The sequence below is a fragment of the Rhynchophorus ferrugineus genome, unplaced genomic scaffold (assembly GCF_030347505.1).
Source record: "Rhynchophorus ferrugineus isolate W39M unplaced genomic scaffold, kcgeb_rfMv2 rfM9, whole genome shotgun sequence".
Taxonomy (NCBI): domain Eukaryota; kingdom Metazoa; phylum Arthropoda; class Insecta; order Coleoptera; family Curculionidae; genus Rhynchophorus; species Rhynchophorus ferrugineus.
In genome coordinates, this window is record NW_027472588.1 from 29342938 (window position 1) to 29366526 (window position 23589).

Here is a 23589-nt window from a genome sequence, read left to right on the forward strand (position 1 = left end):
TTTATATTCAATTAAAGTCTGTGTTTCGTATTCTGTGCGAATGCAATTTATGGCAATTCTATTGCGGCAATATATTTTACTACAATACTTTCTGTAATCAGTGGGTAAAGTTACTAACAAACAAGGGAACATTGAGAATTCTCTTGATAAGTTTATTCTGTTTTAAGTCCTAAAGGCACTCCACTTGGTATGGTGAGACGTGCTGAAAATAGAACAATAGATCCGTAAAGGATAACGGTTCGAAATAACATCTTATACAGGAAACATTTAAAGAGAGGTGTAGAACCTGCTGGCTCTACAGTTGAGTGGAGACAGCAGGGTCGATAGTAAATTGATTGGTTGGATGAATTGACTTTTGTATTTGCAGAGTTCATCTGAATTTTCGGTGGAAGAATAGACCCATGTAGGTGGTTTATTCCAACCATGAGATGGGTGAATTCTCCATTGTCAATCGCGAAACACTTAACATGGAAAATTATGTCCTAGATTTTCCGGATGTTGATTTATAAGTTTCACAATTTTAATCACTGGACCGTCTAATCAGGTAGATGCAGACCCCATAGTCTTTTTGCTTAGCATTGTCGGTATAAATATTTTGAAACAACAATAGAATAATAATAATAGAGATTAATAAAAGTAGAGAATAATAATAATATAGAATAATAATAGAGAATAATAATAATAATAGAGAATAATAATAATAATAGAGAATAATAATAATAATAGAGAATAATAATAATAATAGAGAATAATAATAATAATAGAGAATAATAATAGAGAACAGTAATAATAGAGAATAATAATTTAATTGATAAACTAATGTTAAAGTTAGAATGGAACCATGATATTATTTTGGGATTGAAGATGGAAATAGAAAGAAAGATAAATTGAAGATGGTTTCAAATCTCTGGAAATATGTAATCAGAACTATGATGGTTTGTTATTACATAAACGTTGTTATAATTTGGGAAGAATTTCTGATACCGTAACTGGTTTGATTTGAATCAGAAGGAATTTTTTGTCACCAATATACGACATTTCAGATAGGCAGTACATGCTCTCCACTGGACTTGTTTGGAATTCTCTCATAACTATTGATATAACTGTATTGTATATGGTGTCCAATTTTTTAAGGAGCAAAAGGCAAAAAACGTTGATATCCACATTTAATTTTTAAAAATATTAGAGAATTAGAATTAAGAATTAGAGTTAATATACTTTGAACATTTCTCCTTAAGATACTTAATATGAGGAATCCGGTGTATGGGCAAGTCAAATTAAGAATTGTAGTCAGGACTCTATCTTTGTTCATTTCAACCGTAGATAATTTTAGATAACCGGATTGGTGCTGTTAAATCCACTAGCCATTCAATATCATACCGGTGTGTAAGAACGTTAGTAGAAGTTCAGCAGCATCAATTCAGCATTGACTTGCAAATTTCAAAAAGGTGTAAATGAACTCTTGCTGTCTAATGACATTAGTAATTATACTGATATGATTATTGAAAGATTGAATAAAACAATTGCAGTTTTTAAAATATCGATGTGCTTGCATTTATACTGATCATTTTTATACTTTGAAAAGACATCACTGAAAAAAATTGGTACAATATATTAATCAAAATATATTTTATCATACACTATAAAATTTTTCCACATTTTTGAAAACATAGTGATACCGTGTAGATCGAATCATATCAGTTCATCAGTTCTATTGCTGATCTTCTTGTAACGTCTTTCAATTACTTCAATTGACACGTAACAGTCTCACTCGGTTACGGATTCATTATTCACTACACCTTGCTAATCGCTATACGCACCGCAATGTTTTATATGCCTGTATGTATTTTATGGTGTCAATAAGGATGGTTACTAACCCATCTTGGAATTGTCGTGGTTGATCCACTTTTCATCGCCCATGACAATATACCATAGAAAGCTCTATACACCATAGATTCGAAATGGCGTTTTCAGCTTAATTCGTGTGATAGCCGTTTTCCCTCTTTTTGGATCTTTCCCATAGCATGTCAAGATGAAAACAAAAGCTATCTAAAAATTATTTGAAAGTTTAAGCTAGGTTTCCATCAAATAAATCTTGCCATTCATTATTCTTGTCCTGCAAGTTGTTTTATTTCATTCGCATCAAAATCACCACATATAAATCATTTGAACCAAGTTTTTTGAGTTTATGAAAGCGTTTGATAGGCTTCGGCAGCAGATTTATTTAAATCAAACAACAAAAGCATGAATGTCGGATATGTATTGCAAGCCTTTCAATGTTAGCACCTGTATAATATGCAGTATGCACGAATTACTATATAGATAAATAATAACTGATAAATAAATAATACTAAAAGGAAAACTGGTTCCGTGGTTAAAACCGTGGTTCGGAGGATACTTTAAAATATACAAAAAAAGCAACTGTGTTGGAGCAACTCTAAAATAAATAAATTAAAAAATAATAATTATAAAGTGGAAAGTGAGTGTGTTAAAAAATTGTTAAACGAATTTGGACAAAAAATGATTAAAAATAGTATGATTAGGTAAAATTATATTTTACATTTTTTATAAAGACAACGAATTAATATGCTTGCTTCATCGCAAGGTATATACAAATGTGAAAGAAAAACCCGATATATGCGAAAATTTCATCCCAACATCGATTAACAAAATTCGAGAATAACAAAAATCGTCTGTCCTCTTTGTCTACAGGATATTCAGAATATCTAAATCAGCTTAAATTAAGAGTTTTCTGTAAATTTTAGTTATAATGACATCTGATTAATTTCAGGTTTCTTTAGTAAATGCATTTTTTTAACAAAGCACTAGAAGACAAAGACAACGTAGAAGAAGACAAAGTAGAAAGCAGTAATAAACAAACACACAAGCTATTTGCAAGGGTGAGATCTAAGAGTGGTACAAATAAGCAAAGAACGACGTAATTTTATTTAAAAATTTAAGTAAAGATATTACTCTTTTAACCACTGTGACGTACTTATTGTTTTTGGAATATATACTTTAGGTCAAAAATATGGATAAAAGATAAAGACTATATGGAAACATAACTGAAGTAATGAAAATATGCAGCAGTTAAAATGAAACTAACTACATAATTTGCATATATGGAACACATAAGACATGGAAGAATTTGTGAATTATTAACAGTAAATGTGTAAACATTAGTAAATATTAAGGCGTTTAATTTAATATTTAATTGTTTAAAGATATGTGACATTTTTTGTTTAATATTTGTATCAATTATTTATATTATTTACTTTATAGACCTAGGCTTTGAAAAATCAATAATTAATTTAATTATTGTAAATACATGTAATAGTGGTGTAATAATTTAAACATCAATACTTTGTTGATTATTAAAACTTATTAGAATCTATTATTATTTAATGTTATATCTCAAATACATTTCTGATCTTATATTAAAAATTTGTGAAAACAAGGTTTTAGTAGCATATACATTTTAAATGATTCCTTTACTCTGTTATGAGATAAATATGATTAACTAATCACAGGGCGATCACTAGTTCATATTAATTTTACTAGCATATTAAACTAATAGTATTTTGTTTTTAAATATTTAATTTACTAAACATTCCGCGTATCGTTAGACGGCAAAGAACTATGAAATCATAAAGATGTTTCGAGTCATATGCCGGACTACCTCCGACTTTTTATTGCATGTATACATATAATTTTATATCAATATTTCTCTCAAGAATAAATAAACACATTCCTATAAACTTTAGTCTATATAGACAGAGCGACCGAACCAAGTTCGAATATACGCTCACGAAACGTACGTAACTTTTCGATGATTCTCCGCCTCACAACAGCCAGTTCCCCACTCGGAGCGTCGAATTCCTATTTCTACCGAATGTCGTAGGAAGCAGGACCGTATTATGCCGCTAAACCATGTTTACTTCACCAAACTAGTACAAAGAAGCATCTAATAAAACCAAAACGGGCACAATAAACGTTATGATAATGCATTTTTTTCTTGAAATATTTTTCTCTAATTAATCAAGAGGCTCGAGTACAGCAATTGTTTTAATTGTCACGTCCATCAATAAAAACCTTTTCCGTGTATAAATAATAACGATTTCGTCTAGTTCTCCCATATAAAGAGAATTAAATTAAGAGACGACACTTTCCCTAGATAGAAATACAAAACGTTTTTGTTTATATCAACGGAGTATTTTAGGATGTTTTATTTTTTACTGATGTTTACTACACTTTCCGTGATGTCTACGTAAATGCAATAAACCTTGATATACAGGGTGGCTTCATTATCGAAGTATAGGATCTAGGTTATTCGGCGTAATATTGGGTCTGAGAAAGGTATTTCCGGTTTCTGTTTTAACATGAAGTATTTTATTTTATTTCACATACATTAATAGCAACTTAAGAGATGAAACAGTGAATGGTAATACAATATATTTTTAAAGATCGTCTGTTTTGTGCATATTTTATCATTATTTTTGATTAAAGCTAGCTTCCTTGAAGGTAGAGGTTATTTAGTACATTTACTCGTTATGTCTTTCTCATTTAAAGAGTGCTGTTCTATATGTTCTTGCTGCATTTTTTAAACAAAATTTTAATTATATTGATTTCATGATTATCTGTATATTGTTCGGATATGAGTTCTAAATTGAATGAAGCTTTTTTGTGCGAGAAATTTTGAATATTATGAATTAGGATATTTGTATAAAGCATGAGGGTTAATGTTTCAAATATTGCCCTTAATTTTTTTATATTTTCGACATAATTTTATAATTTTCATAATTTTAATTAATACTTTTAATTAATAATTTTAATTAAAATAATAATTTTCGATAAATTTCGAACAAATTTTGACATAATATAGGTTTTAAAATATCACCTTTTATTATACAGGCTTAATACAAGAGACCAAATAAATCAACATTTTAGACGGTTTTGTTTTCGCAGTGGTAAAGATCACAGGACGGCCCTCCTTGCTATAGAATTAACATTTGTGGTTATCTCTTTATTAATTAGGTTAAGTTGGCAGTATCTTCCGAATAATCGGTACAGTTGTTTAATATTAAAACTGTTTATTGTTTAACATGATGTTCCCAACTGAATAGGATGAATGCCGAAGTATATCGCTGACTGTGTTTGAGAAATTGGGAATTCTTATCCATTCTCGCAATAACCAAAATTGTGTTTTCCAATTTCCAGGTTCATTTAGTTCAAAAGGATCTTCCAAATCACGTGAAAGACAGTTGGGAAAGTAAATAACAGTTGGTCACCATCTTGCCAGTTTACAGAAGTTTATAAATTAGATAATAAAGCATTCTTGTTGAAATTTAAATAGAATAGAGTGCCGAATGTGTTGTTTATCCGTCATATAGTCAACTATTCAAAGGGAATCCTTTGGAAACCCCAAAAGGCGAAAATAATTTCTAATAAGTTTTGAAATTTAAAAAAATCTATAAAATCAAGTAGTTCACCTAATGTTTTAAATATGTTCAAAAAATAATCAGCACTTTGTATAGTTTGACGCGATAGTTGAAGCTATCGCTATATAACAATACACATACAAAATTTTTAATGTAATCTGTTACTACTCCAAACCCTCTAATCTAATTTTAAGACGGTATTTCCTGGATATCTAAATATAAACAATTTAAAATAACAAAAATACAAAAACATTGTTGAATTTATACACTGATATATCAGTAACTTGTAATTCTATAATATGAGTAACATATTTGAACAATGATATAAAGCAAAGCATAACACCATTAAATAAAGTCATGCTAATAAAATAACTTTATTCCAAAATCTATACAGACCTAAATTATGAAAAATGTTCAATATATTCAAAAACTTATAAGTACTTTGTCTAATTTGACGTAATAGTTGAAGATCTTGCTATAAAACAATAACAGGTCAATTGGAAAAGTCCCCGGCCTGACACGTAGATGGCGCTACTAGAATTAAATCCATATGTTCTTAGTTAGCCCTAACCCTCAAAAGATGCGTGTATAAATTTGACAGCTGTTGGATCATTAGTTTCTGATTTGTAACATTTTGAGTGAAGCAACTTTTGTTATTGCGAAAAAATGGATAAAAAGGAATTTCGCGTGTTGATAAAATATTGCTTTTCGAAGGGAAAAAATACAGTTGAAGCAAAAACTTGGCTTAATGCCGAGTTTCCAGACACTGCCCCAGGAAAATCAACAATCAAGGATTGGTATGCTAAGTTTAGATGTGTTTGAGGATGATCAAGCGTAATAAACCCGAGTTGTTTCATTGACTATCTTGAAAAATGAAGGACCATCTACAGCGACTATTACATAGCGTTATTGGAAAGTTTGAAAGACGAAATCGCCGAAAACGGCCGCATTTGAATAAAAAGAATGTGCTGCTTCACCAAGACAATGCACCGTGTCAAAAATCCATGAATTGGGCTTCGAGTTGCTTCCTCATCCACAGTATTCTCTAGATCTGGCCCCCAGCGACTATTTCCTGATCTCAGATATCAAAAGGATGCCCGCTAGGAAAACATTTTCGTCGAATGAAGAAGTTATCGCCGAAACTGAGGCCTATTTTAAAGCAAAGGACAAATCGTACTACAAAAATGGTATCGAAAAGTTGGAGGGTCCCAATAACCAGTGTATCGCCCTGAAGAGAATTTTGTTGAATAAAAAAAACTAATTTTGTCAAAAAAATGTGTTTTACTAAGGTAGGCCGGGGACTTTTCAATTGACCTGTTACATATACACAATTTTTAATGCAATTTGTTACCACTACAAATAGTCCAATGTAATTTTAAAACGACATTTCTAGGATATTTAAATATAAACAATTTAACATAATAAAAATACAAAATTGTTGTTCAATTTATACATTGAGATGGAATCAGCAGCTTATAATTCTATAATTACGATTAATATATTTTAAAAATGATATAAGGCTAAGCATTATCAGAGTAAATAAAATGATATTAATAAAAAAAATAATTCAAAAAGGTATACAAAACTAACTATGCATTATTTAAGTACATTGTGTAGTTTAACGCAATAGTTAAAGCTCTTGCTGTATAACAATACATATACAACATTTTTAATTTAGAATTTAAAGTCTCCTTTAACCAACTAGGGGGTTTAACTGAACTGGATCTACAGTTTAACGCGGGCTCCGAACCTCCTCGACATTAAGTCTACCGACTGGCGAGTGACCACCTTTAGAAATCATCCAGAAGACATACGGTCTTACCCAGCCTGGTTACTGTCGTGACTGGGATCATTTTTCTTGTCGGATTTTACACTCTTGCCTAGGACACCCGCGGCTATCACAACGGTAGGAGGACGACCGTCCTGTCGCCTTTACCACTGCACCACCTAGCCGGCTACAAAAATATTGTTGAATATATACATTGAGAGAGTGCCGTAATCAGTAGCTTGCAATTCTATAACATGTTTTTTTATATGTTGTTATATTTTCTTCGTAAATAAACGACTTGGTAGTACAATGATGAATACATTATATAAAAATCAAATGAAATAATTAGACAGACTTAAGTTTAAATTCAACAAAAAATCACAATCATTCCAGTAGTCAAGCTGAGTAAGGCCATGTACATAACTTTTGCAACAGGTGGTTGAGTGTTGATACGCAAAAGATAATCTTGTTATTACTCGCTATTGCTGGTATTTTTTAATATAATACTTTATTCATTTGTTTAAATGATGAAAACTAACAAGAAAAACTAGATAAAAACTATGAATAATTATGCAATTATTGCACCATATTGTAAGTTTTGAGAATGACCAATTTGTCTTCAATCAAATCTTCTCCGAAATGATTTCCAATTTTTTAGATTTATAGATTTGTTTTTCCTATATTTTAAAGTATCCTTTTACCAACTATGGTTTTATCTGAACTGGACGTACAGTTTAACGTGAGCTCCGAACCACGGTCCTCAACACAAAGCCTACCTCACTCGCCAGTGCGAGTGACCAACTTAGAAATCATCCCGGAAGACATCTGGGCTTATCCAGTCCCTGGTTACTGGCGTGACTGGGATCATTTTCCTTGTCGGATTTTGCACTCTTGTCTAGGAAAATTACAAATATTAAACAATCATACAAATGTACGACCAGCCCCAGCAGGATTCGAACCCGCGACTATCGCAACAGTTGGTGGACCGTCCTGTCGCCTTAACCACTGCGCTAACCAAGATAGATATTATCGATTATAGATAACGACCTTATAGATTTATTTTCGTTCGACTACTTAACCGTTAACCATCAAAACACAAATAAACTTTGTTTTAGCGTGATTTTTATCAACTCCTGATTGTAGCTGGTGCAGAATATCTTGTTTTAGTTCGTTTAAAAGTAATATTTGTACAAGTAGTCTGTAGTGCACTTATTTTTCATAAATAATTTAAATTACGTTTTTCTTATACGAACTAAATTTGAGTGAATTTGACGCCATTGTAGAGGCCTAAACTGAAGAGCAATAAAAGTAGGGACACAGAATATGTAATTGGTACCACGTATATGTATCAACTTTTGATAAGATGAAAGCCGTCATCCGAGAAGATCAAGTTTCATTTTTCAGTTTTCTCTCATATTTCATCCATAATTATCGAATTCCATACCATTTTTTCTCCACCTAGTTGTGGACTTGTCAGCGACGAGCATAGATGAAAGTTCCACAGAGATATTTCTGTGATGGAACGGATATATAAAGACCGTTGAATGAAGCAACGCTTGTTGATTATTATTGACACAACAGTAGTGATACATCAAGGTAATTTACAAGTGAAAACTATCAATTGATTTTTTGTAAATCTAACCACCTGAATGTGTCTGTCTGTCGTGGTTTTAAACAATTTAAAACATAAATGTCATTAAAAATGCTATTATAATAAGTAGTTAATATTAAGCATTTTTTTAAACATTAAACGTTTATCTGTTGCGTATCACAAAAAAACTGCAACTAATAAACATAATTTGATAGTCATTATTCTTAACCCAAAATTAATAATTGGAAGACTTATTCCTTATCAAACATAAATCATATTAAATAAAGTACTACACATTTTTATTTAACTTAATTAAAAAATGTAAGAAAGGTAAACCAGTATATTACTAAATTGAAGTTATTTAGAACATTATTTGAATAACTTCATATGAATAAATCATTATATCTTGATGATACGTAATTTAAACTGTAAAACAGTAAAAAATATAGAATAATATACTTATATAGATCACTGCAAAAACAATGTAACTCAACTCAAACTAAAACAATGCAAAATATAATAATTAGAAAAAAGCGGATAAAATTAAAATATCTAGAAACAAAATTTAGTTTAAGATTATAGTCAGATTTAAAAAATATATATTTTTGTCTACTAAAAAATATTATATCATATATTATATATTAAAAATAATATATTATATAAAAAACGTAGTCTCTCAATATATATCAGTGGAAAAAAGATACTATAACATACAGTAGTGTAAGTAGGAAAATGTGGATAAAATTAAAATATTTAGCAACAAAATTTAATAAATAATTAGTCAGGTTTTAGACAAAAATCTATTTATTCTACTTGAAAAATATTATATCATATATTATAAAGCAAAAATATTATATTATGTATAAAACATAGCTCCTAAATATAGATCACTGCAAAAACGATATAACTCAACTCAGACCAAAACAATGAAAAATATAATAAGTAGGAAAATGTGGATAAAATTAAAATATTTAGCAACAAAATTTAATAAATAATTAGTCAGGTTTTAGACAAAAATCTATTTATTCTACTTGAAAAATATTATATCATATATTATAAAGCAAAAATATTATATTATGTATAAAACATAGCTCCTAAATATAGATCACTGCAAAAACGATATAACTCAACTCAGACCAAAACAATGAAAAATATAATAATTAGGAAAAAGGGGATAAAATATATATTATAAAGTAATATTATATATAAAATACAGTTTCTCAATAGATCAGTGCAAAAGATGTAACTAAACTCAAAGTCAAACAATGTAAAGCATATGAAATTAGGAAAAAGTGGATAAAATTAAAATATGTAGAAACAAAATTTAGTTAATCACTACAGTTAGATTTTAAGTAAATATTTTAATTATATTATATATTATATATAAAACATAGTCTCTAAATATAGATCACTGCAGAAACGATATGACTCAGCTCAAACTAAGCCGTTGTAAATTTTAACAATCAGAAAAAATTGGATGAAATTAAAATATTTAGCAAAAATATAGTAAATGATTAGTTTTAGATCAGAGCTATTTATTAGTAAAAAATATTATATTATATAGAAACACAGATAATTAAATTATTTTACAAATCTATATACACAATTTACAACTAAATACTCAAAAATATTGATTAAAATTGAGACGTGGACCATCCTATAGAACAGATCGAAAACCGTTGGCACGACGCGGGTCCGGCCCTGAAGGCGACAACTTGTAGCGCGACGCACGCGCCCTGCTCGCAACCGTTTCCCAATGCGCCGCCACTAGTTCATCCAGTGCGAAGTTAAAAGTGCCGCTGCTTAAAGTTTTTCGTACAATGAACTTAATATCGTCCAGGCGGAGAGTGAACATTTTCGATATCTTGTGGTGCTCATCCGATTCGTCAGCCGCTCACGGCTTTTTGTGACAGTGCACAGTATCCGCCCGATGCATTCACCCACACGAATAACAACGACAACGTTCCATTACAAGACGGTCACAAGAAGTTCAGTAGTGTGGAGCAAACTTTAGCCTGTATTTTAACATACAGTGTCCACTTTCAATACCGTTACCATTCCGTTTTAATTTGCGCGGGCGAAGGAAAAAAGAAACGACAAATCAGTACATACTACCCCACATAAACAACAATAATTGTCGTTGGCGATTTCGTATTTTAGACCCGATGGAAAGTAGGTAAGAAACGAAAAACATTCACTTGGTTCTCGCATCTCTCAAAAATAACATTACATATTTATACAGTAGATAAACACATGAAAACATCGTTCAACCACGTTATAATTGAAAGTAACAAGTTAAAAATAAGCGATTTATCATTTCGTACGACTCCCCCGTAGCTAGATTCGCGATTATTTCACCATAAATAGTTCTAAATCATGATATGACATAAAAAACAATATACAATCGAAACAAAATAAGGTTAGTTATTGGTCGGAGTTCGTGACGATACAGGCTTGACGCAATCGTAAGGAGAACTATGAAAATATACAGGGAACTTCGCAAAATCTATCATCTATTAAAACTATATGAGGAGTGTATTGAACCTTCTTGTATATATCAATATTAAAACAAACACCAAATTGTTTCAATTGTTTTTCGAGTTTGTTATTATCTAAAAACAAAGCATCATCGCTCGAATGATCACATTCAGTGAGAGTTCCAAAAAGAGGCGATTTGTAACTTTCATATTTCAAACAATTTTTTTTTATCTCAGAAAGTCCCAACGTAGTGTGTATTATAAACAAAGATTATGTATTTTTGAATATGTGATATCAGTAAACCATTTATTAGTTTCTATATACCATTCGTGAATATATAATAATAAAAATAATAATTATTCTTGAATGACATGTATATGATGTAAACATCAATTTAAATGATTTAGCATCTTAATAATACCGTTCTCTTTAAAGTAATTTATTCGGTACTAAATTGTTTATAACAAACATAAACATTGTTTAAATAAATAGTTACTTATTTAATTAATCCTTCCTTTTATCGCGAATACTAAGATATTCTATATCAACGTGCGATAACCACACAGCTGCCAGTGCTACACCTACTACTTATCGCAATGTTACTTTAAGGTTATGTATTACGACGAGAATATATTGATTATTTACCATCCCTTTTAAAGAGATTCAAAATATGTTAACGTACAATGATATGGACAATGACAAGTATTTTTCTTGTTTCTCACTCGTGATTCATAGAGACCGGTTGTACCAGACAGAGTTTCAGCTTCATAGTACAAATAATATTATGCAGATTTATTTGTAGTTTTATTTAAGTGAAAAAATAATTGATACGTTTAGACTAAAAACTATTTTAATATGTTATTAAGATTTATATTGTTTTATTTGGTAGTAACCTAACTTTATTTTTTACCAAATTACGTAAGAGCATCAATGTTATTTACCAATTTATCTCGGGATCCATAAAATTTTTAACGGCATAAAGATACGTTAGAACGTCTCGCAAGTCTAGACGCGATTTTTCAAACTAACTTTCTGAAAAGTTCAGTATTGTTCGGAAACTAGTTGCTTCAACAGTTCCAAACACATATCAAACTTTTTTATTCGAGATTTAAATCCACTAAAGCGATGCATATGGCATGACCTTATTGACCTATTATACTTTCTTTATATTAAATTTAATGATAAAAAAAAATATTATTTCGTATTTGTGTTAAAAGATTAATAAAGATCAAAACTGAAGTAAACTTGCGTCAAGACAAAAACAAATTATAATATTTGTATTCTGAACGAACCCCTAATAACTTTGAACAAGAAGAGCATAATCTTAACTGGTAATCTGAGGTCATTCCTTATAAATAATTTATAACGAACAAATATTTTTTATTATTAATAAAAGTCTATTGAACTAATAATTATTTTTTGTGGGTTCGTATGGTGTACCAAATTATCGTAACAGATTTTAGTGTGGTCAGGATGTTATATTACTGTAAATATAGCACATATGTGATACGCTCAACTATATAAATATACTTATAGGAAACATTGTCATTTAAATCCCATTATATGAAACTTCTAATCAAAACCTTTCTTTTACATAATATCATTGCAAAACATTCATTTATTCACACGAAAAGTCGTCAAGCCAGTTAATCCACAATTAAAAATATTGAGTTCTATCTAGATTAGTTTTGCAAGGTCGTTTGCGGAACTGTATATTGTTGTCTGAAAGTCGATCAATCGTGTTGGCGGATTTAGAAAATGTTCCATTATATTTGAGAGGATATTGTGGATATTTTTTGTTTATAATTAATTGCACATTTATATTATATCTATAACTATTACATATTATTAATATTACATATAGTTCTTTAACGCATTTTAATTCACAATTTGATTTAGTATCGATTCAAAATATGTTTTTTCTTTTTCGAAGGTGTCGCTAATACTATTTAATTTATTTATAGATAAGTATGGCCCACATAAAGGAATACCGAAGAGCAATAAGAAACAATGGGAACAACTGAGTCAAGTCTAGATTTGGAACTGGACGGCTTAAAGTCAATTGTTTATAGTGAATCACCAATTCACCAAAAGGCGACCATGTGTGATACTTGCAAATCAAACGAGCCCTCGGCCAACGAGAAATCGTCCAAGGAAACAATCACGGTTCTATCGATGAACGATGGCGAGGATTCGGCAACGGAAAGTTTACCCGCTCCGGAGGAACTCGTTGAAGAATCGCACGACCGCTCCGACGGTTCTGATTCCGGACTGGGTTCGGAGATAGCCGAGGAACGGGTGGGCATCCCACCAAGCACGACTAATTTTGAGAGCGACAGCGAGACCACCTTCCTGGATCGTATCAATACCGAAACGTCGGCGGACGATAGTCGGACCAAAGAAGAAACCGATCAGTCAATTCCTTCCAACGGTGGTCCAAGACCTATTTTAGATTTAGTAGCTATTCTTAAGAAGGAACCAGTTAAAAGTAATCTAAAACGAAAATTATCGATCGGCCAAGAGGACGATCAGCCTAAAGTGAAGAAAAAACGCGGGATCACGTTTGATAGCGTGACAGTCTTCTATTTTCCACGGGCGCAAGGTTTTACCTGTGTACCATCACAGGGTGGGTCCACATTAGGCATGGGAGCTCAACACTACCAAGTTAGAAAGTTTTCTATTGGAGAACATGCTAACGAACAACGTAGGATACATCGACAACTTCTTCAGCAATTAAGGTATTAACGTTATTTACAATTGCTAACTTATCTTTCTAAATTTACCTTTAAACATAATAATATTTTTTAGCAGTAAATTGGCACATTTTAGTTTAGTTATTAAAGCAAGTATGATTAATTTCTCAAGCTCAACAAGTTTTATCTGGTCAAAGATGTGTGTGTGCGTGTATGTGTTGTGTCTGGTACTCTATTAGAATTATAGGTTAAGCCTTCTCAGTAAACTCCTTATATAAAAATAAAAAGCAGTAACATCTTGTAATAGAAAATTCGAACCTACTGTTTAATCACACTAAACATTCAGTGTACCCTTTTTTGACCAGAATGTAAATCTCCTAATTCATACATCTGTAAAATAAGTTCAACTAGTTTCATTTTTTTAGAACAGCTTTTACAGAAACATGGTTCATCATATTTTTCCATAATAACCCAATCACTAAAACGATTTTCTCTTCAGATTATTCCAGGCAGTGTCTGGGTAAAAACTTAGCTGTACATGTGATTTTCCACATTTTTCAAAATCAATCTGATTTTTGAGAAGTAATTTGAGAGGCCTTTAGGCAATTTATTTTAATATAAGATATTTACTATTATGGCATTTTTTTACAAAACTAAATAATATTATTTTGATCAAAGTGCTATTGTAAAATATAAGAAATTTTCTCATGAATTATCTTTATTGTTGTAGAATTTAACTAAAACTACAACATTACCCTAGTGCTATTGGATGGAGCTTGTGTGGATGTGATGAGTGATAATTTATATGATTCACCATTAACAATATATAAAATGTCTGTTCACGTTTTATTAATATCCTTGGAAATGAGTTGGTTAGTTAACCAACATACTTGCAACCATCATATTAATCATAACATTGATAATATTGTTTATATCCCTATATTTATAAGTCCTTAGTTGTGTGTAATATTATAATAAAATAATGTGTATTTTAAACTTAAAACCTTATGAAATAAATTATATATTAGAGAGCCAGCTATTCTAAATCAATGAATGTATTTTAGGTCAGAAAGGAGTGTAACAACGGGCGTGGCAGCATCATCGAGTGATGATAGCGATAGCGAGGATGAGATTAGTGATGCGTCCGAATCAGAAATGGACTTGGAGAACTATTACTTTCTACAGCCCGTACCCACTAGACAGCGGCGTGCTTTGCTGCGGGCAGCTGGAGTGCGAAAAATCGACTCCGTAGAGAAGGACGAATGTCGAGACATAAGATCGTCGCGTGAATTCTGTGGATGCGGCTGTAAAGGTTACTGTGATCCGGATACCTGTTCTTGTAGCCAGGCCGGCATCAAATGCCAAGTGGACAGGCTAAATTTTCCCTGCGGATGTACCAAGGATAATTGCGGCAACTCTTCTGGTAGAATTGAGTTTAATCCCGTAAGGGTACGAACGCATTTCATCCATACTCTTATGAGACTAGAACTAGAGAAGAAACAGGAGGAGGAAATAAAAGAGAAGAAGGATAACTGGATGAACAACGAACGGTTAATGGGCCAAAGCAACTATCAAAAAGATGAACAGAATCAACATTTCAAGGTCGACGTAAGCAAATGTAGCGGCAGTCTGTTAAGAGACATTAGTTTAAATTCTCATGTTGAGGTGGAGAACTGTGTACATACTGGTAGTTTTACAAATCTTCATTATGGCGCACCTGGGGAAGGACCAGGCGCTGTGGACCATGTAGCCCCAGCAGCGAACTTCGCTGAGCTACCTGCTCGTGAAGATTCTCTTGATCTCTATACATTTCGTGAGAACTGCTACAATGACGAAATAGGAAGGAAACATCAACAACAGCACCAGGTTAGTATTACATATTAATTTTCAGAGAATGTATTGCATTTTAGCTTTATGTCGTAGTTTTATGTATCTATTTTTAGCTTTTTAATCCATTCAAATATATTTACTACATAGTCTGATCACATAGCATAAATTACATCTGATTCTTCTTCAAAATTATCTTCATTAATTCAACTTAATGACAATTAAGAAAATCATACTTCAAATAATGTATGACTATCAAATGTTGGAGAAATTCAAGAGGAATACATGTATTTTGGCAACATTTTTGTCAAAAGTTTCTGCAAAATTCCTGTCTAAAAACTGCAATACATTCTCTTAAATTAAAAAGAATACCAATGCCTATGTTTAAATGATACTAAAGTATGTAATTAATGTATTAATAGAAGCAATTTTACATCAGAGGTAGATTTTTATGACCAATAATTAAGAAAATAGTATGAATATATGTATAACTAACCACTCATATTAACCCAAAAAGTGGATTAAAGAAATAATATAAAATACACATTATTCGGTATATTTACAAAATTCGCCTTTGATAGAATGACAATTATTAATTATATATAGTTCACTATATAGAATTATTATCTGTACTAATTTTTAAAAACTTGAATATATACTTACTTAAAGTTATGACACTTCAGGATCAGTTCAAACATTACACTATGATACACAAGATATACATCCTTTTTATTCTAATATATTTTGTCTTCACTTCCTCTTTATTCAACAGTTGATTAAACTTTATAAATATCAACATAAAAATCAAATCTAATTAAAATCTGTAGGATTATCTTTTCAACTTGAGAGATAATCGACAGATGGCGCCATTACATTTAACATAGGCATCCCATATTACATGTACTTCTGAACAATATATTACCAATTGTTCATTATAACATTTAATTACCCGTGTTGATAAAAGTATTGAAGATCATTTCGACAATATTAAGTTTAAGGTTTAATTAATAAGCTTATATTTTTTAAAAAGATGTGGAATAAATGTAACAAATGTTTTCTTAAAATTGGATTTTTTTTCCTTAATTTATTCTTTAATTAATAATATTAATTTCAAATAATCTCTTCTTTGTCATATTTGTAAGCCTTTACGAACATGTTAAAGGACATGACAGTGTATTAAGTTGAATCAATTTCAGACCAATAATTATTTAAAATATAGTTATAAATAAATAATTGGTGTATTGACAACTTCGAAATTTTCATATATTATATGTGAAGTTAAAATTAACTTTTTTTAGTATATCTGGGTCTTTCAGGTTTTTATTTAAAACTGAAAATTTCAAATTTTCTTCAGATTATTGCAATACAATAAATTAACTACAAATGATGCTTGATGTCTTAAATATTAAATGAGCGACGACGAGAAAACGGACGAAATAATAAAAACTAACAAAGCGTTCGTTTTCTATTTCCCAGCCGCCCTTTGCGCCGCAACCATCAACTGGTGGAGGTGGTGGCAGCGGTGGTGTTGGCCACCAGGGGTTCACGTTCGATCCGCGCTATACCGAACAAGCGCAATCGGCCTTTTCCGCTGGCCAACCGAGCCAGGGCGGCGGTACGGCAGGACCCCCGCCACCCTCTACATACCCGACGGCTGCAACCAATCAATACGCTCAGTTCCATTCGGCAGGATTCGGCGATTTCACGAACGCTATCCCAACCACGATCTTCAATCCTTACTCGAGTGTCTATGGTGAGTTTAGTCGCTTTTATTTAAGGTTCTATGACCTTTATGCCTTTTCTCCACCTATTTATTTTTCTTTTTTCTCCCTTCCTTTTGATTCATATAACCATAGGATAGCCGAAATTAAAATTAGTTGAATATTAAAACTTCATTTATAAAAATATTTTACTGCAATCAAAAAATTCGTCCTCGCTTCATTATTCTTCATTTATGCTATCATATATACGAATACAAAAACTATATTATTAGCAATTAAATTAATCCTGTAACATTTTTAATATAGACCCATGATCAACAAGACAAAATTTAAAACTCATTTTATTATTATTTCAAAATTAAACAATGGAAGGTAGTTTCTGTAATATATTAGATTTATGCAAATTTCAAGTTATATTGCATTAGTTTATATATATATATAATCCTTCCGTTTTTGTTAAAACGAAAACGAAAAATATAAATATATAATTTATTTTAGCATTATAGTATAATTATTGAAGGACTTCCACTACAGTTAATTAAACAGCCACAATAGTTTGTAAATCAGAGATGTTTTATTATATTTTCATTGACATATGACAATGATGTCGACCAGTACTAATACAAATCAAATTTTATAAACCGATTTGGTTCCATATTCAGGCACATGAGACTTCGTTCTGTCTCTATTTAACTAGAGTAATGCTAATTAGTAAAATGAGAGAGAAGAATGCTCCTAGTTTAAAAGGTATTTTACCTTTTTATAAACTGAATTTGGCAATAAGTTCGACAGTGTTGATGACATGCATTGGCTCTTTTATTGGAAGGACTATATTAAATCCGCGCTATTTCAAGGTTAAAAGCAACTCCGACATAATTAACAAAATTGTCCTGAAAATACTTAAGATCGATAAATCATAATGTTTTATTAACGATACAATAAGATATACAAGTTTGTTCTAGAACCAATTGCTCTTCCAGAAAACATAATAAAGACTAGGGTTTATATATAAGATATGTCAATTAAATTTTGATTATTTTGCAAATTCAAGACTTCATCATCAAAACTGTGTACATTATTATTTCTCAAGTCACTATTTCTTCTATCTTTCGATCTAGATTCCACGTGGAAAAAAGAAACACATCATCATATATCCATAATTTGACTTGGCCATCAGCCGCCATTTTCCATTCATTGCATTCAATCTTCATCATGATCTTCTATGATGATCTTATATTTTATATATTGTAGATGAGGAAGTTGTAAAATCACTACATCAAAGTTTTTATTAATGAAATGTGTTCGCTATGTATTTCCAACAGTATTAAATGATATTCTGCAACACTTGTTTGAATTATATATAAAAAGTAGATCCTTTTAAAACGGAAACGGAACGACTTGTCGGATTCAACATTACTTAAATAAAGGCACATAACAGACCTTACACCACTATCTGTGGTTAATCCCCCTAGACAAAAAAAAATAATTTACCAAGATTTATATCTCATTATAATTATTTAACCATAAAAATGGTTTATTGATTTTAATTGTTATGTATTTTTAATTTTAAGGTAACTTCTCGCAAACGACCACTACAAATTTCGACCACTTCAGCACCGAAAACTACTCCCACGAAACGAAAGAGAGCCAATACACAAATTTGAACCCGGTGGGTGCCAATTCTAAGCTGGAATCCTTCTGCGACTTGTTGAACAATCGGTACAGCTACACCAGCTATGAGGAGTCAACCAGCTTTACCAGTTTGACCGTCAACCAATCGCCATCAACCGTAACCAACGAAAAAATTGACCCGTCTTCGACCAATCCGAGCACCGATCCGAACCAGGAGGAATGCGACGAAAATTTCGGGGAGATCATTAAGAAATCCATGGTGGAAACTGTATCCGCATAATAGAGAATATTCTAAATCTACTGTTATATTTAAATTTATCCTTGTTTTTATCTATATTTAATTAATTATTTAATGATTATTGAAAAATGTAAATGATTTATATAAAAGATGTAGAAAAATTAGAGAAATGAAAAAATGAAGTGTTTTGAATAAATGTTGTGAAAAATACTTATTATTAAAGTAATAATGTTATTTTTCTATTTGGTTTTTCTTTTTAGTCATTTCCATTTTATCACTTTTTAACGATCGCCAAAAACTATTAAATATATCCATAGATTAATATAACAATATTTAAATTAGTTCTACAGAACAAATTATCCAACATTATCAGAAAACTAAAAATGAAATCGATTGATATTATTAAAGATTGACATAGTTAATGTAACATGACTGAAAACCATTTTATTATTGTTAATAAATGAGATTTACACTTACATATAACAATAAAGGTAATAAGAGTAATTAGAAGCAGAATAATTATATCATCATAGATATCAATTATTCAAAAATCTTACTGATAACTTAGCAATATTTTTAAATCAGGTAAATGTATGGTAGAAAAATCAGATATTAAGTAAAATGGTTGTATATGGATCTTGACAGCCAGATGAATGATGTATAAAATATTTAAGCCATAAGATATATGGTTTATTGAGAAACTTCCGAAAAAAGATAAAATAATAACATACATAAAGCTAAAATATCTATAAATGCATCATTTTTCACTTATATAGACAAAATTGCTTATTAATTCTTGTAAAATTAGCTGTAATATTTAACGTCAATAAGACCTCCAATTAAAAAATACATGATATGACAATTCACAACAATCTTACGGTTTATTGAATTTGCATCCCTTTGAAAGAACAGTTACAGAAAGAATTTTTACCATTAGTTAAATCTGATGTTATTGTTTATATAATAAGGGTAAATATTATGTATATTAATAAAGACGTCCTTAAATATTTTAGTTAAATAGAGGGTATTAATAAGTGGAGGTTGTTCGACAAATAAAGTCACAAAATAGGAATATTATTTTATGAATAATACTAAAAAAATTATTACATATATATATTCAATTATTAAATTTCAAATGTGATCTAATATTAACAAAAATAAACACCTGTTATAAGTGAAATTTATTAGAGCTAAAAAACAATTAACATAAAGAGGAATCTTTAATTATGTCATTAGAGCAAATGAATAGATGGCGCAACGATAACATATTATTTTAGCGCTAATAGATGGCGCGAGGATAGTATATGATTTTAGCGTTAAATTTTTCTCTCTTGATAAGTGTTTGCGCAATACAAGTCAGTCTATTTTTTTAGATAGAAGAATTATTAAATAATAACTGCGCAGTACTAAGTAAAACCAGTTTGTTTTAACATAATATTTGTAACTACCAAAAATGTTGGAACCATTATTAAGTCAGTTAAACAATATGAGGGTTATTCTAGCTAGTGGTTCAAAACAACGTGCAAACCTTCTCGCAAGCACGGTGAGAGATGGCGCCACCTGTTAGTTGATTCATTTTATTTACAGATAATAATTATAACTATTTCAGAAACTGAAATTCGAAATAGTACCTTCCGATTATGAAGAAAATTTAGATCCCAAAGAACATACATTTTCGGATTTTGTTGAGAAAACTGCTCTTGGTAAGTTAAATGACGTGTACGAGAAGTTAAAAAATGATACCAGAAAACCTGATTTAATTATTGGCTCTGATACCATGGTTGTTTACAATGGGAAAATGTATGGGAAGCCAAAGAACAGAAATGAAGCTATACAATGTATTACAGAGTAAGTGAATATTTATTTGTTTTAAATTGAACATTTTAAATTATTTAATATATATTATTTTATAACAAATATACATTATAATATTTGTTTTTTTGAGTGCATTTATAATATTATGGTTTATTAAATAGAACCATAGTTTCTAACAAACACAAAAAAAACGGTTTAAAAAAATTTCAGCTTGACCAGGGGCGGTTTACCCAACAGTGTTTACACAGGTGTTGTAATATGGTACAAGAACAATGTTCACACATTCACAGAAGTTACCACTGTCTATATGGCCAAGTTAACTGATGAAGAAATTGCTGCTTATGTTGATACCGGTGAACCAATGTGAGAACCACGATATTTTCATATGAATCACTTTTATTATGTGCTTTATTTGTTATTCATGATGTACGGTTCCGTTTTAGGGGAAAAGCTGGCGGGTATGGCGTTCAAGGTATCGCCAGCACATTTGTAAAACGTATTGACGGGGATTTTAACAACGTTATCGGATTGCCACTTTGCCGTCTGTCACAAGTTCTTAAGAACATAATCAAAAATGATTAATCACACACTGATTCAATATCATGTTCTTAATGTCCTTAAGATAATAATAAAGGTTGGTTGATAATAAAGTATTCTAATAATTTCGAAGTTTTACTCTGAAAATAATTTAAAACGCTATGAAAATACATTTCCGTAAATATTTTTTATTACAGCTTACATTGCATATTCTTATTACAATCTTATTGCTATTGTACTTACATCAATACCATAGAGTAATATAAAGGTAATTCAACAGTCTCTGGAATAAAGTTTTGCTTTGCCCAACATCCAGATGGGGTTATAATCGGTCATTCAAGATTGGTTTCATTGATTGGCCAATTTAAATGTCCATTATAGGCACCTGCAAGAAAAACATCTTGCTGTGAAGATATTTGATTAGCGCCGTAAAGTTTGGCGCGTGACAGCCCTGACGTCATTGCTGTGTCGTCTGCGTATGTTACCACAGTAGTTATTTTTGTGGTGGGCAGATCGGCCGTATATAGAAGATACAGTACTGGACCCAGTACACTACCTTGTGGAACTCCTGAATATATGGGATTTAATTCGGTATGTTCATCGCCTTGATTTACAATAAAATGTCTATCAGTGAGATTCAATTTTAGTAACTGATAGTCCGGATGAGGGAGAAGTTTCTTTAGTTTAACTTGCAAGCCCGTATGCCATACTTGATCAAAAGCCTGAGATATATCTAGAAAAGCAGCCGAACAATATCTTTTGGCATTTAGATCAGAGTTTATTTTGTTTACAAGTCTATGCACTTGTTATACAGTCCCATGCTTATTGCGAAAGCCAAACTGATGTTCTGGAATAATTTTTCTTTTTTCCATTATATAGTTTAGCTTCTTTATGTATAGTTTCTCGAAAACTTTCGAGATTATCGGTAATAAACTTATAGGCCGATAGGAGGTTACATCTTCTGGTATTTTTCCTGATTTAGGAATCATTAATATTTTAGCTACTTTCCAGATGTTAGGGAAATAATGAATTCGTAGCATAGCATTACATATAAATGTCAACAGTTTTGTACCCTTTTCTGATAGTTCTTTTAAAATTTTACCAGTAATTAAGTCATAACCAGGAGCTTTTTTAATATTAATCTCTCTCATTATTGTTTGTTTAACTTTTTTGACCATTATTTTTAAAAATAATATTTAAAAAACTCTGATTTATTATTTGATCGTTTTCTTTTTTAAACGCTGTCTCCATTACTGGTATGTAATCTGTTTTTTTCTAAGTAAATTTTAGATGAGTAATTTCCATTGTACTTATCTTGATTCATCACATCTGAAATCAATTCAATAAAGCTACAAATATTTTCAAAAATACAGGTGTAGATTCACGAACATTATTAAAAAACAGATGGATGGTTCCTTCATTATTAAATAACAGTACAAAGCAAACGATAGTGTTTGTTATTAACCGTTATATAGCAAATTATAACACAATTATAAATGATTGATACAGAAATTTAAACTCAATTTTATTTAATATCCTTTTCGGGCACAAAAAAAAACAGTAACAAAGACAATTCGAAGCATTTTAATGGAGCATACATTTGAAATGTATAGTTTAGTTATCTTAATATGTGTATCGCCAAATGACCTTTAAATGCTGCTACGGTAGCGCAGAAGGTAAATTTCTATAATGCCGCGTTCGAAATCCCACTTCCTGAACGTTTAATCACTTCAAGGATGTTGTAAGTGTAACGCGAAATAAAAAATATGCCATTTTGAAAGATCACCTTATAGTGGTGTTGCATCAACTTAATCTAGATTTACATCCTCTTTATAATTCATTCTTAATAGT

At 30.7% G+C, this 23589-nt stretch overlaps 2 protein-coding genes across 3 annotated transcripts in view; both read left to right on the forward strand.

Annotated features, from left to right (window-relative positions):
• Positions 1–19628, forward strand: part of Axud1 (AXIN1 up-regulated 1) — a 62265-nt gene extending 42637 nt beyond the window's left edge. The window contains exons 1-5 of one of the 2 annotated variants that reach the window (XM_076414267.1): positions 10546–10973; positions 13240–14013; positions 15033–15834; positions 17272–17548; positions 19088–19628. In XM_076414267.1, the coding sequence (XP_076270382.1) occupies positions 13286–14013; positions 15033–15834; positions 17272–17548; positions 19088–19428 (2148 nt within the window). In that variant the 5' untranslated portion in view covers positions 10546–10973; positions 13240–13285 and the 3' untranslated portion in view covers positions 19429–19628. Of the gene's footprint in view, positions 1–10545; positions 10974–13239; positions 14014–15032; positions 15835–17271; positions 17549–19087 lie in introns of those variants that run through there. The other variant, XM_076414268.1, reaches the window with a different exon arrangement.
• Positions 19629–20714: 1086 nt separating this feature from the next.
• LOC143202618 (dTTP/UTP pyrophosphatase) lies at positions 20715–21863 on the forward strand. The gene is made up of 4 exons (XM_076414269.1): positions 20715–20929; positions 20996–21234; positions 21412–21564; positions 21645–21863. The coding sequence occupies exons 1-4, from the start codon at positions 20840–20842 to the stop codon at positions 21781–21783; spliced, it is 621 nt and encodes a 206-aa protein (XP_076270384.1). The 5' UTR covers positions 20715–20839; the 3' UTR covers positions 21784–21863.
• Positions 21864–23589: the final 1726 nt, after the last annotated feature.

Coding starts and splice junctions, on each gene's coding strand:
- LOC143202618 (XM_076414269.1), top strand. CDS start 20,840: ATGTTGGAACCATTATTAAGTCAGTTAAACAATATGAGGGTTATTCTA. Junction 21,235..21,411: donor GCTATACAATGTATTACAGA/GTAAGTGAATAT, acceptor AAAAAATTTCAG/CTTGACCAGGGGCGGTTTAC. Junction 21,565..21,644: donor GTTGATACCGGTGAACCAAT/GTGAGAACCACG, acceptor GTTCCGTTTTAG/GGGAAAAGCTGGCGGGTATG.